Below are 13596 nucleotides of genomic sequence, written 5' to 3' on the forward strand. Positions count from 1 at the left end.
GACTGCTCAACAGAGTTTTAGTTTTTCACTTGAAGAAAATATGCCAATCATGGCAGGGGGGTGATGGGGTATGTGTGTTGTATACATGCCCAAAAGTTGAGGTCCAGTTTTAGTAGCTGCTGTACATCCCAAAGGACATTAGAAAAAGCTGGGATTGTCCTGTCTCTAATGAATATGATATTACTTGATCTAAAAATTTGGTCAGTAGTAAGTAGCAGGTATGCTACATATGTGCCTGTGTGAATTGATAACTATATATTCAAAATATACATTGAAAATCTATTGACTGATGATGATCTTATAAAGAACAAGATCTTTTTTCATTTTTTTGTATGAGAGAAAACGTCCTGTTATCAGAACTCAATTGGTAAATAATTTGCTTTGGACTATTTCTCATCTGACATGATGGTGGCCTAAGCATCCTTTGAAGGATTTATTAGAATTTTTTTCCAAAAAGGAAGATTTTAGATAATGAAAACTAATTATTTTCCTTGGTTTTGGTAGTCATTCTTTATACCCTTTATAAGCACTGCCTGGTTGGTAACTGGAACAGGCTCCCCAGGGAAGTGGTCACAGCGCCAGCCTGACTGAGTTCAAGAGGCACATGGACAATGCTCTCAGGCACACAGTGTGACTCCTGGGATGTCCTGGGCGGGGTCAAGAGTTGGACTCAGTCATTCTGATAGGTTCCTTCCAACTCAGCATATTCTGTGATTCTATGATTCAATGATCTAGTAACATCAGACAGGTATGTCAGGTCACTTTTTCATTCCCCTTTCACTGTTGGGTTTGTACAGCTTACAGCTGGTTTTGTTGTGTATGTTTCCTGTAGTGGGTTTGTATATTACATCCAGCTGCTGTATTTTTAAAGGTCCACCTGACAGGATACCACCACCAACAAGACCTCTGCCAACAGTGCCCCCACATCGTTCAGTCCCTCCAGCAGACCCACGAAAGAATGACAGGCAACCTAAACCTCCCCGGCCACCCACTGGTGACAAACCTTCCTATCCCGGAGCCAAGCCTAACATCTGTGATGGGAACTTCAACACTCTGGCTATTCTTCGCCGGGAAATGTTTGTTTTTAAGGTAGGAGGCTGTGAATTTTTCAGTGTTACATCAAATGTCTACATTTTTTTTTTTTTATAAAGCAAACTTTCATTCGTCATGACTCTACATTCCCAGCCTGCTCACAGTTAGAAAGTTCAAGAAAAAAATTTAAAAATAAACATACACATGGCTTAAACATCTAGCAGGGGACGGCTGTAATGTTCTATTTTAAGAAAATACCCATGTCAGCAGAAACTGTAATGCCTCAAAATGTATGGGTAAATAAATACTGCATGTTATGGAAAGATAAAAAGTGTAAATCAATTCATGAATAATAGGGATGGTTTTGTTGGAAATACAGCCACATGCCATCATACAGTAGATACTGTTAATTCAGTACTTGGTTTTTTTCATGGAACTATAATTTTAACTTTATGATTAGATCTGTCATTTACAAAGGAAGTTTGTCATTGTGTTGTGGCTGCATTGAAACCACAATATCTTACTAAAGGTCTTTGCCACAAAATTCTTACTGCAAATGTGCCATTATTTATGTCCATTCATCTTCTTGCTCTGAGCTGATAATGTGGTGTATATACAATAAATTGAAATAAACAAATTGGACTGAAAGGCATTCTTTTAATAGAAGCACTTTGCTGAGACTCATGGACATCAAAGGTATCTTTAGGAGGATGATCTGCAGTATGGTTTCCAGAAGGCATTGAATGTTGGAGAAAAAATTACAGAATCGTTATTGCTCAGTCTCTTAAACCAATTTCCTGTCAGGTAATCTTGTGCAAAAGATTCAGAAAAAAGCAAGAAGATAATCTGGTTTTTTTTTGAAGTAATAGTGTGCCACATTTGCTTAAGCAATAGGGAGTGTGAGATCCTTGTTTTGTAAATGTGTGATAGGATCCTTTTTATCTTCTGTATTATAGGTAGAGAAGAAGGGCCTTTCATGTTACTAGATAAGCATTTTCTCTTCAGCACTAGTGTAAGTGCAAGGGAAAAACAATGTAATTGTCCCAAAACATGAAACTCTCTGTTCAATTTTGTTTCCTTTTCTGACAGGACTCATTTCTCCCGTATGTGTTTTCTTTTTATATAATCCATTTTACCAGATAAACCTTATTAGCAATGCTACCCAGGCTTTCACTTTCTTTAGCATATCTAAAAAACATGTACAAGTAGTTTTATTTATTCATTCAAAATTATTGAGCTAACTTCACAATCCAATGGACAGGAAATATTTTTCCCATAAACAACTAAGGATTTTTGCAGCCTAGGGCTGTCAGCCCATTCCATTTGAATAGATGGTATATGGTGAAACACTGGGAGGTCCTGAACCATCAGTCTTTTATGACTAAAACTCAAAGGTTGAGGAAGAACCTAATTTTCTAACTTGACATTAAACAGGATATTAAAATACCTACTTCAATCTCATGTCATCCACCTCAAGAGCAATAGAACATATTCTCATTTAGTTTAGACATAAATCAATGAACTGAGAAATTCTGTTCCACTAATACAAAATTTCCTGTCTAGGCAAGCCTGTGTTCCTGGATAAATATATTCACCACCATTAATAATCACTCTTATCTCGTCTGATTGAAAACAAATTAAGTTTTCTTCAAAAATGTTTACTGCTTACTGCCTAACACCACATATTTACTATAAAGTGTGTATGCTTGCTAGTGTGCTGACCGCATTTATGTTCCAGAATCAAAAGTCCTTTCATGATTATTCCAATGAGGAAATATGATAAAAGTCTCTCAGAGAAAAGTGACCAGTAACAGAACGCTTCCAGATTTCATGTATACAGTCTGACTTCCCAGATGAAGTCACTGCAATCATAAAAGCAACGTGCTAGGAAGGGAAGTAAGAGGTCACCTTTGTTGAGGTTAGTTTCTTTAGGGTCCTGCAATTTGCCTTTTCTCCTCAGGATGCCTAGGAACATAACAAGGTGTGCCTTGGGGTAGGGTGCTAAGCAATGGAATTTGCCTAAGTATAGGGATTTTGACTTTGTAGAATGAGTGTCTTTGAAGGCCTGACTTAGTGATCCTTAAGTGTTTTCATCGTAAATTAATTTGCTAGTGAAGATTTTTGTCTGATAAAGGATTTTTTATTAACTGTTTGGGATTTTTTGAGGGGGTATCAGGGGGTGATTTTAAGGGAGTACTATAAAAGGGGCAGAAAAGAGTTAGAAAAGTCAACTTTGTAGAATCCTGGGGTGTGAGACAGGTTATAAGGAAAAGCTCAGTGTGTCTGAATATAGCAGAAAAAGGGCAGGAATTAGTTCTTAGGAGGTGAAATAGGGACTGAACACAGGGAAATCATCCAGCAAAGGAGGAAACCAAGCTGGAGGTTTTGTCACAAAAAAAATAACCCAAGCCTCTCTTCCCTTGCTCCTTAATGATAGTGCAAGGGAAGACTGGGAGGGCATGAGTGATGGGCTGGGAGCCAAGTACAGAAAGGTGGAGAACGGGGGATTGATGACAGTACTGTACCAGGTGGAAACAATTAAAGAAGAATTATGACCTTCATTGGAAGAATTATTGCTGGATAGTTCCCAGATGAGTTAAATGAATACAGTTGGAGACTAATCAAATTAAAACCTTTTCTTTCTTTGTCTTTATCCAGAGGTCTGTAATTATTGTGTAGTGGCAGATTTTACTGCATCCTGAATGGAATATATACCATGTACTGATTTCAAATTGAAAATAGCCTTTTTTTTTTCCTTATGGGCAAGTCTCGAACTCTGGAGCTCAATTTGTTTAAATAATTCTTGAAATTGCTTGGGAACTTTAGCACTTTTGAATAATTAAATTCTAATTTAAACATAAAACTGAAGCCTAAAATCTAACATGTTGAGGTACACTGTTGATTTTCATAGTAGATGACAAACATTACTAATTTCAAGATTGTTTTCTCTTTGCTGTTGGGCTACTCAGCATTTATAAGAGCATCTGAATATTAGAAACAATTTCTATATTTAGTCAAATTAATGATATTTGGTTTTAAGACTATATGGCATTCTCAAATGGATATATCCAGGGTAAAACTGAATCACACTAAATTTAAGGAGAAAATGCAATTTACAGTGATCCATCCCTTTTTATTGCTTTGCCATTACTTTGGCAAAGTAACAATCTTAAAAACACTTGATAAAATTTCTAGGATCATAGAGATGAAAAACAGGGGAACTCTTCTTGATCTAACATAAATATTAAATGCAAAAGTGAAGCAATCAACTTACTAAAGATTCCCCAATGATCACCAAAAAAAAATATAATTTTACAGATCAGTTTTTTTTGTAGGAATTATTGGATTTTAAAGAAAAGGTAATTATTTTATGCCAAATATACACATATCAATATCACTGACATATAAATGTATTGTCCCGAGAGGATTTCTTCCAGAATTCTTTTAATTAGATGCCCTTAAAATGTCCCTGCCAGCTGTAAGGTTTGGGGACACAGTATGCTATGCAATGAAAATGTTTGTTAAAATCAATACATCATAACTATTGGTTTCGTTGTCACCAACTGATAAATACTGCTGTTATTTGATTCATGCTTGAATTCGTATAAGGAACTATCAGGGCAGGAGAATTTCTATGCCAAAATTCATGTGTGCCAAGTTTTTAATCTTTGGATAGCTTCTTAGCTTCTGTATTTATACTCCGTACAATTACTATTTTGCTGTCACACTCATTTCCAGCCTTTTCTTCTGTTTAGTTAGAAGTCCCCTGGGACACAGAAAAATGGCTGAAAATGGTGAAAAAAAAAAAAGGTCTTTCTTTTCTGGGCAAGCTATGCAAAGTGTCTGCCTTTAATGAAATTAAAGTAGTACAACAGTGTCTGCATTTAATGAAAATCCTCTCAGCCATTGTGTGTAGCAATATGTGGTATCCAACAATACTGTCTTCTTAATGTCTCCTGAGAGTACCTCCAGGGCTAGTGCATCATGAAAAGAAACCCCATTGTCTAAGGTCTGCAGAAAAAATCCATCAGTGAAGAAGTTTGCAGCATGCACTTCAACTTTCTTCTTTGTGTCCTGAGCAATTCACACTTTGTTCCAAGGCAACAAAATTACCTGTAGCTCTTCTTCATCAAACGGTGTGACTGCTGGCAATATCCTTTTCCTTTACCTTCTTTTCAGTCTCACAGATTTTAAAAAATCTTGCTTTATTGAGCAAGTTGCATCTCAAAAAGTAAGCATATGTAAAATTTGTCCTTCATAAGCATCAAATAAGAGGGACAAATTACTGTCCTTTTTTTATGTGACACAGGTTTCTGTTTCACAGAAGAACATTTCACAGAGCTTGCACTGGTCCTTTGTTAAACGCTAAATCCCTAGGAAACCAATGCATCCTGTATAATCTCTAATGGTTTTAGTATTCATGTTGGAAAAGTTAACTCCTTGGAGAACAGCATTTTTTAACTACTTTCATATACTGTGGTGTATGTTGACATGTAATTTAAGTATTAGATAAAGAATTTTGTCCAGCAGACAAATAGCATTTACAGCTCAGAGGAATGTCTTCTGAACACTGCAGATGGTAGAATATAGAACTAGTTTGAGGAAGGCCTTAACGGGCTGTAGTATTTTCTCCACAACTTGCAGAAATTTGTTTTCTGACTCTTGATCTGCTAAGAACCATTGTAAAAACATTTATGACATGCCAAACAAGCCAAGGAAATCAGGCTGTGATTACTCCTTGGCATTAGTTTAGACTGTGATTTCTTTCATAGTAAAGTATAGATTCCATTTAATATCCCTCTTAGAACTGTGTATTTATATAGAATATGCCATTAAACACAAAAGGAAAAAAAACTGTTTCTTGATATGTGGTAAACGCACGAGAAACTTTTAAAGCATTTTAGCATTGGCTATTTAATCTAATTAAAAATCTGTGAGACAGAGGGAAAATAATACTAATAAAAGCAGAGGCAAAGAAATAGCTATAGTATGAGACTTGATTTCACTGTATTTGAAAGCAGACTTTTTTTTCAGAACTCTTTTGGTCTGTTTGTGTAGCTGTTTTTTGTTGTGTCATGCTGTGGGTATCTGAGCTGTCAACTGCTGCCTGGGAAAGTTCAGCAGAGGATCCTGAGGAAGCAGGCACTTTGTGATCTGAGAGGGAAAACCACTTAACATCTTAGCTGTAAAAGACTTGGAACCGTGGTTCAGAAGTAGCTATGTCTGCAGAGAGCAGACCCCTTTTACCTTATTTTTTGTATCACGTTGGGAAGAGCAGCTTGATGGAGTTTGCCAATTTTGAACTAATCAGGGAAGGAGAGCTGCTTTTAATTCAGGTAATTCAGTTTATATGTTGAAATGAAGAGAAAAGCGGCAAAAACTCAGTGGGGATTTCAATGTATTATAATATACCAAGCTAACTGGAAATGTACAGCATGGTTGTTTTATGAAACAAAACCAAATTGTAGGATGTCATGAGGACACAAGCAGGGACATGCTGGGATGCTAAAAAGTCATAGCTTGTCTGTTTTTGAAAATTGAATACTTTCACTGACAGATGTAAAAATATTCTCCAAATGTTACCTCAGCCTTTCAATCTGCTTCAAAGCTAGGAAAGGTTTCTAGCTAACACATTTCACAGGCTTAAAATGGGAAGTACAATCTGTTCCTTACAGTGTGGAAAGTGGGTAGTATATTCCATCCAGCTGCAGAGCAATTTAGACAAGAATGTAATCACCTGGGTGATAATTGTACCAGAATAGCTTTGTTTAAAATCCTTCTACCATCTCTCTTTTTAAAAAGTTGTCTTGAACTTTATTACACAGCTTGAAAGATGGCAGCCTAGTCATAGGAATACTTATTATCTAGCACCTACATGCATATCTGTATATATAAATGTAAATTTTATGTATAGAAAGTTCTAAAAAATCCTAACTCTATTTTTAGGGTTTTATTTACAAAGTTATCAATATAATTGATATATATCTTATTGAAACTTACAAGCATCTTGAACTGATTAATAGTCTGTACTATCTGCCTAGTAAAATTCCCATTAGTCATGTAGTAGCCCATTAAGAAGTATAACCTTACCAGGATGTATGACTCAGTATCTTCCACAGGGCTGTAGATTTGTCAGGAGAGGGAGTACTGTTTTTTTCCAAAAGGCTATGTTTTCATTGGCAAACAGTGTGGTGTAAAAGGATTTAATCAGTAGTAGAGCAGATGGTACTGAGTTCCTCTCATGTCCATCATATGTGCTTTGCTTTTAATTAGATACAGTTCGTCCTCTGAGGCCAAACAGTTGCACAATCCATGTGGTTCAGATTTTTCAGAAGGGTAGCTACCTCTTGGACACTGCTGTCTTTGACTGTGGCCCCCATGAGAGTGCACCACACCAGTGTTTCATCCAATGGTGGCTATTACCATCTTGTTAATATGTAATTGCTCACACCATCTTGACCCAAATAAACCCTCACATGCAAAATATATTATTATTTCTTCTCATACAACTTTTTGCATGACACAATTGTACCTGTTGCTTGACTTCCTCCATACTACAAGTTTACATTGCAATACAGTTACATTGCAATACAGTTGAGGAAGATGAGCTAGATTTAACAGCTATGCTGAAGAATTGCCTTGAACTTAATATTCTGAATTTTATTTTCCCTAAAAGAAAAGCAAGACAGCTGATTTGTTTAATTTCAATTTAAACATGAGGAAAAATAATTGTGCCTTCTACGACTTTTTGTAGCAACAGAAATATGAGCACTAAAATATCATAGCCTCCCAAAATGTTTCTGTCACTTATTTTTCCCACTTAACTCCAAAGGAAGTTTCAAGTATTTCTACATACTCCCCTAAAACCCCTAGAGATCCTTTCCAACATTAGCCATTCTGTGATTCTGTTAGTGTGCTGAAATTTGACTGTTTCACCCATTTATTTCCCAGTAGCATTTGCTCCATCTCCTTTGGAATATGACTGTCAGAGGCAATAGCTAGTGAGATTTGGTCAGGAGACTGTTTTGTGACTTCTTCATTCCAGCTCAGAAAAACAGATGAGGCACAGGAGTTTGGGATGTGTGGCACCTGCTCACAAACACTAACAAGAGAAGTGCAGGGGAAGGAATGTCTACCCTTTCTATCTGTGAGACAGACGCTCTGCTGCCTCCCTGCCCTGGGTCACCTTTCAGAGGAAATCATCCTCCTTCCTAGGGTCAGGCTCTGAGCTAAAATACTTCATTCAGAGGCTGACTTGGTCCTGTCTCTTTGAAACTCTCACCATCTCATGATGAGCCATTAATACCCACAAGGTGCACTCGCTAACCCAGAGAGTCCTCACAGATAAAAAGAAGCACTTCAGACTCTTCAAGGGTTTTCACAGAGTTGGACAGTCTGAGTTTAACACGAATACTGGAGTGAATTGTGTGAATTATTATACAAAGGGGTTGCAGGCTTTGGGAAAATATTTAAAAATTCTGGGCAGTTAAGTGTGAATCTAAACAAATTCTGATTTCTGATTTAGTGTTAATCTAATAAATACTGGAAATGTAATACTAAATATTTGCAAACCATTGGCCACAATTCAAAAAATTACTCATTCTTTAGAAGCATTTTTTAAAGTCGAGGGGAACTGGGGGAATCTGAGGCTCTCTGGTATTCCTTTACACAAAAGGATAGAGTGGGTCAAACTTTTATGTATTCTTAGAAAAGTACTTGTTAGTTGAATAAATAAACAGAATTGCTACTTTTTCTCTCTCCAAAAAAATAATCCTCCAACAAATGATAGTGTACTTATATGGTGTTACTTGTGCATTTAGAAATGCTATTTTTATTAGTTGTTGAAAATAACAGTTCCTTTTTTCCTGCCCATATGACAAATTTGTTCTAAAATCTACTTGATCATTAAAAATTGTGTTTTCGATCATAAGTTCTACATACCACCAAATGTAAGGAATACTGAACATTTATGGTTCTGCATAAAACTATTAAATAAGAGAAATACATTAAAAATACAGATAAGCAAATGCATGTGAAAAGACTAATTTGCTAAATTTATTTCTTGTGCATAAGTCAACAATAGGCAGAAAATCTCAGTGAGGAAAATAACTGCCCTTAATGGGCATTCACACTTGAGAAAGAGCTAATGATGTCAAATAAAGTGGAAAGATGTAATCCTGGCTGTTTTCTTGCTTATAGTTACAATATTTGTTTCCTAAAGTCAGGGAATCTTATCCTATGACCCTATTATGTTTTTACTTGTTATTTTAATACAGTAAACATAAATAATCAAAAGATTTAACTGAATTCTAGTGTATAAAAGGTATTTAGTTTTATAAAAGCTACCTTTTTTCAGAGGCTTAGTGTTTGGGTGTACTGATTAAAAATATTTCATTAGCAAGAGAATAGAAAAAAACATTATTGACAAAAAATAATTGCATAAACTCGCAGCAAGGTATAATCTAAAATTACATGGAGGCATATCTTCAATTTTGTGCCACCAGCAAGCGTTATCTTGTAATATTAACAATACATTTTAACTGAAGCTACATCTTAATAGAACCAAAGGGAGTAATTGCAGAAACACTTCAAGCACAAGGCTCAATTAAAATTTCTTGTTATATAAAATTGTGGCCTTTCAGCTAATTTAGATAAATGCTTTGGAAAACAATTTGAATGGCTTGTAATTTAAGCTTTTTCAAGCAGTGGTATTATTTGCTTATATTTTCTTAATCTTCGTTTACATCCAAAGCTTTCTATTCTACCAGTATTTGTATATTTATAATTTCTTTGATTCTTTTTTTTTGTCCCTTTCAAGGGGTTGAAGGTCCACAATGTAAAAATTTAGCAGGGTTTTAAATGCAGATAAACTAATCTCATTTGTTCCTCTGAATGAGCCATTTCCTATGCAAAATACTGCACTACTACAGTTGAGGTCTTAAATAATGTAAAGCACATGTCTGTTTATTTTTTCAACAACTTAGTGAAATACTATTCACACTCTTGACAATCTATTAAAAAATATCGAAAATTTATAACATATGTTTTCTTAAATGTTGCATTTCCTTCTTTTTTATAAGCTATAGCTTGAATATATATTTCAAGTGTTGCTTTCCTTGCCTATTGATCAGAAACTTGGCCCACTTGAAAGTAATGGTAAAAAACTCCAGTGACTATAATACACTGGTGATTTCACTTGGTTTTAATTACCTTTGGTATAATGAGGGACTATCTATTATGAGTAATACATATTAGGGAAAATCACAAAAGAAACAACAGATAAGCTTGTAATGCCAAGTGTATGAAATAAAAAAAAAAATTTTATGCAAAATCAAATTTGATTATGCTACATTTCCAGTCAATAAATCAAAATTACACAGAGACCATTTTAATTCATTATCTGACATATCTGTCTAATGAAAATATCTTTACCAAGGAGAATAGGCTGTATTAGGTCAAAGGTTATACTTAATAATGGCCGAGTTCAATCCTTTCCCATTCTCTGTAAGACTGCACCAGCATTTCTTCTCAGTCTTATCATGATGTAGCCTTTAATTTTGTGTTGGAGTTATTTTTGGGCCAGCCTTTTATAATAGTCATTTGCCACAGTCATCTGCTGCTTGAAATTGTACATTCCCAGCTTATCTGTAATCAAAAGTGGTTTATGACATTACATATTCACAAAAGTGGTTTATGACATTACATAAAAAATTCCTTCACTTTCTACAAGATCTAATCCCTGTATCTGAGTGACAGAGGCAGTGAGAAGAGACAATTGAATATCTATAATTTTAATATTTGTTTTGTCATGACAGGTATTATTGTTGGCTATGGTTTTCTGGATGTATCACTCTTAATGGCCTGTTTTGCTCATTGGCCATAGCTGTCAGCCTCAAAGCTGAGACCCTCTAGAACTTATCACTGTTCACCCTCTGATTAGTGTGGGATCTTCTACAGTCATTTTTGTAACACTACCACCTCAACCAGGGAGAATATTTACTTAGCCTTGCCCCATACCTTTTGGAGTTGGATTTGGTACCCGGATTTTTTTTTCTTTTTTGTTGTCAGCACAATATCAGAGAACAAGCATTAAAATGAGAACAAAAAGCATGTATTAGCCTCTTATCTTGCAGAGGCTTGAATACAAAATAACCCTCATGCACTCACCTACAGGACAAGGAGCACATTTCTCAAAGGAGAGAAAGGACCTTAGCACATGAGCTACCAGGGCTCATTGACAGCTTGGAACTACATTGGAAGGGGAAAAGGGACAAAACCAGTGATAAACAATGGACAGTGATAAATAGTGGGATGGCATGCCAAAACTTGACAAACTGAGAGCTAGTGAGAATCCTCGGGGCTGAAGCTGCCCAGAAATGTGGGGGACAATAAAAAGAGACTATAGTAAATGGGGTTACATCAGGCTGGTGGTCAGTCACTAGTGGGGTTCACATGACTACATCTTAAGGCCAGTTCTCTTCTACACTTTCACAAACAACTTGGATGCAGAACTTGAAGGGATGCTAAGTTTTCCAATGGCACTGTATTGGGAGGAGCTGATAACTCCATTGAGGACTGAGAAGCCCTGCAGGTATGTCAACAAATTAGAGGGTTGGGCAATCACCAACCATATGAAGTTCAGCAAGAGAAAGGGCTGGATTCTGCACCTGGGACCTGGGCAAACTAGGATGTACAGACAGATTTGAGAACAAGGTCCTGGAGAGACTGCCGTGGAAAGAGTCTTGGGGGTCCTGGTTGATGGAAAGCTGAATCTCAGCCAGCAGTGCCCTGACAGTCAGGAGGGCCAACCCTGTCCTGAGGTGCATCAGGCACAGCATCACCAGCCAGGCAAGGGAGGGAATTGTCCCACTCTGCTCTGCACTGGGGCACTTTCAGTGTCCACTTGTTATAGGTATGCATATGTAGACAGAGGTGGCATGACCCTGAAATGAGTAGTGTGGTTAGTGTAGGTCCTCTTTGATTTTCCTTCAAACAGTGTATTAAAGAGTGAGATATCATCTTGAGAACCTCATCCTGGTTAGAACAGCTTCAGCATCTTATTTATGTATGAACTGTCCTAAACTATTGGAAACAGGAGGAAATATTTTAATTACTCCCTCTTGCTTTCACCTGTCCTTCTGACATGACTCATCATGCACTCTTAAATTCTTCTGGTTTCCTCAGAGATTTCATGCCATGTGCAGTGTGGAGAAGGCAGAGAGACAGGGTGAGTGGTAGCATGAGCACATAACTGCATCTGCACGTAGGATCACATTGAATGGCATATATGTGCTAAACCATGAAATTTGGTTTCATGAATTGTGAAGATTCAAGGGAGGGACATGATTATTTTAGATCTCCAGAGACATAATAAATATCAATATAAGGGTTAGTGACACAGCTGATTTCACATGTTGTATTTTTACTGCATGTTTCATTTATTCATTAAATGTTTTATTTTTTCCCCTTACTTCCTTCTAAATGTTTTCCTATTATTAGTTATAGAATCATAGAATAAGAATGGTTTGAGTTGAAAGAAACCTTCAAAGATCATCTATTCCAACTTCCCTGCCATGGGCTGGTACATACATTTGCATATGGAAATAAACATATCTGCATATGAATATGAATTTATGGATGTGACAGAAATATGAAAATACAAGTGATATAGTGATAAATAATAATAATAATTCTTTCTAGTAAAAAGGTCAGTGCTTAAAGGAAATTAAATCTTTCATTACATCTAGAAAAGAATGTTTGGAGTACTAATTTCTGTGGTCCTACAGTATCAATGATAGACTTGGTTGATTTTGGATAATCCTGGTACACATAGTTTGTGACTGCCTCATCTTCAAAAGCTTTTGGCCAACAAGAGTGAATGATAATGACTTCTATTTTATTTTGACATGAAAACAGATTTAGAAGCTTCATTTAGCTGAAAACTATGCTAAGTGGTCTCATAGATATGCTGTAGATCACAAGTCACAATCTTATTCATGCAGATGCACATTATTTTTTTACCAGGTGAATCCTTCTCTATTCTATTTGGAGTTTTTAAATCTTCATGCTTTGCCACGAATATCTATCTGGATTAACGAAACTATAAATAAGTATGGTTTTGGCTTATTCATAATTTCTCCATTTGAATTTTGTCAGTGTTTTTGCTGTCTGTCTCTGGAAATTTTTGGTGAAAAAGGTCATACCCTCTCTTGTTTTATCTGTAACTTTTGTTTATCACAGCCTCCATTCCCTGCTCATTTAACACCCCATATATTTTGTGGGTAAAAATTAAGAAAGGTAGTTGAATTTGCTCTAATGTGACCTTTCTGTTTATCAGAGAGTGCTTGAGTCATTACAGAGAGCCTGATGACTCAGACGTATTTGTTATAGTTTTTAAAATAATCTGCTCACCTCTGGCAGACAGTGAAGCATCATATTGTAAGTGATGGAGTCATAAGGGTAGACAAGTAGGGAAAAAACCCAAATTATTCTGATTTCATTGCAGAGGATGGTCAGTATTGTTTGAAAAAAGAGCTATGTCTGTCCTGAATGATTTTCCCAGGT

The 13596-nt window shown here is 36.1% G+C and overlaps 1 protein-coding gene across 1 annotated transcript in view; it reads left to right on the forward strand.

The window, feature by feature from the left end:
• Positions 1–13596, forward strand: part of MMP16 (matrix metallopeptidase 16) — a 174057-nt gene that overhangs the window by 122083 nt on the left and 38378 nt on the right. Inside the window, exon 6 of the mRNA XM_071421634.1 lies at positions 872–1089. Within this exon, the coding sequence (XP_071277735.1) occupies positions 872–1089 (218 nt within the window). The remainder of the gene's footprint in view (positions 1–871; positions 1090–13596) is intronic.

This window comes from Agelaius tricolor, unplaced genomic scaffold (assembly GCF_023055355.1).
Source record: "Agelaius tricolor isolate 1412-34295 unplaced genomic scaffold, bAgeTri1.0.p SCAF_2, whole genome shotgun sequence".
NCBI classification, from domain to species: Eukaryota; Metazoa; Chordata; class Aves; order Passeriformes; family Icteridae; genus Agelaius; species Agelaius tricolor.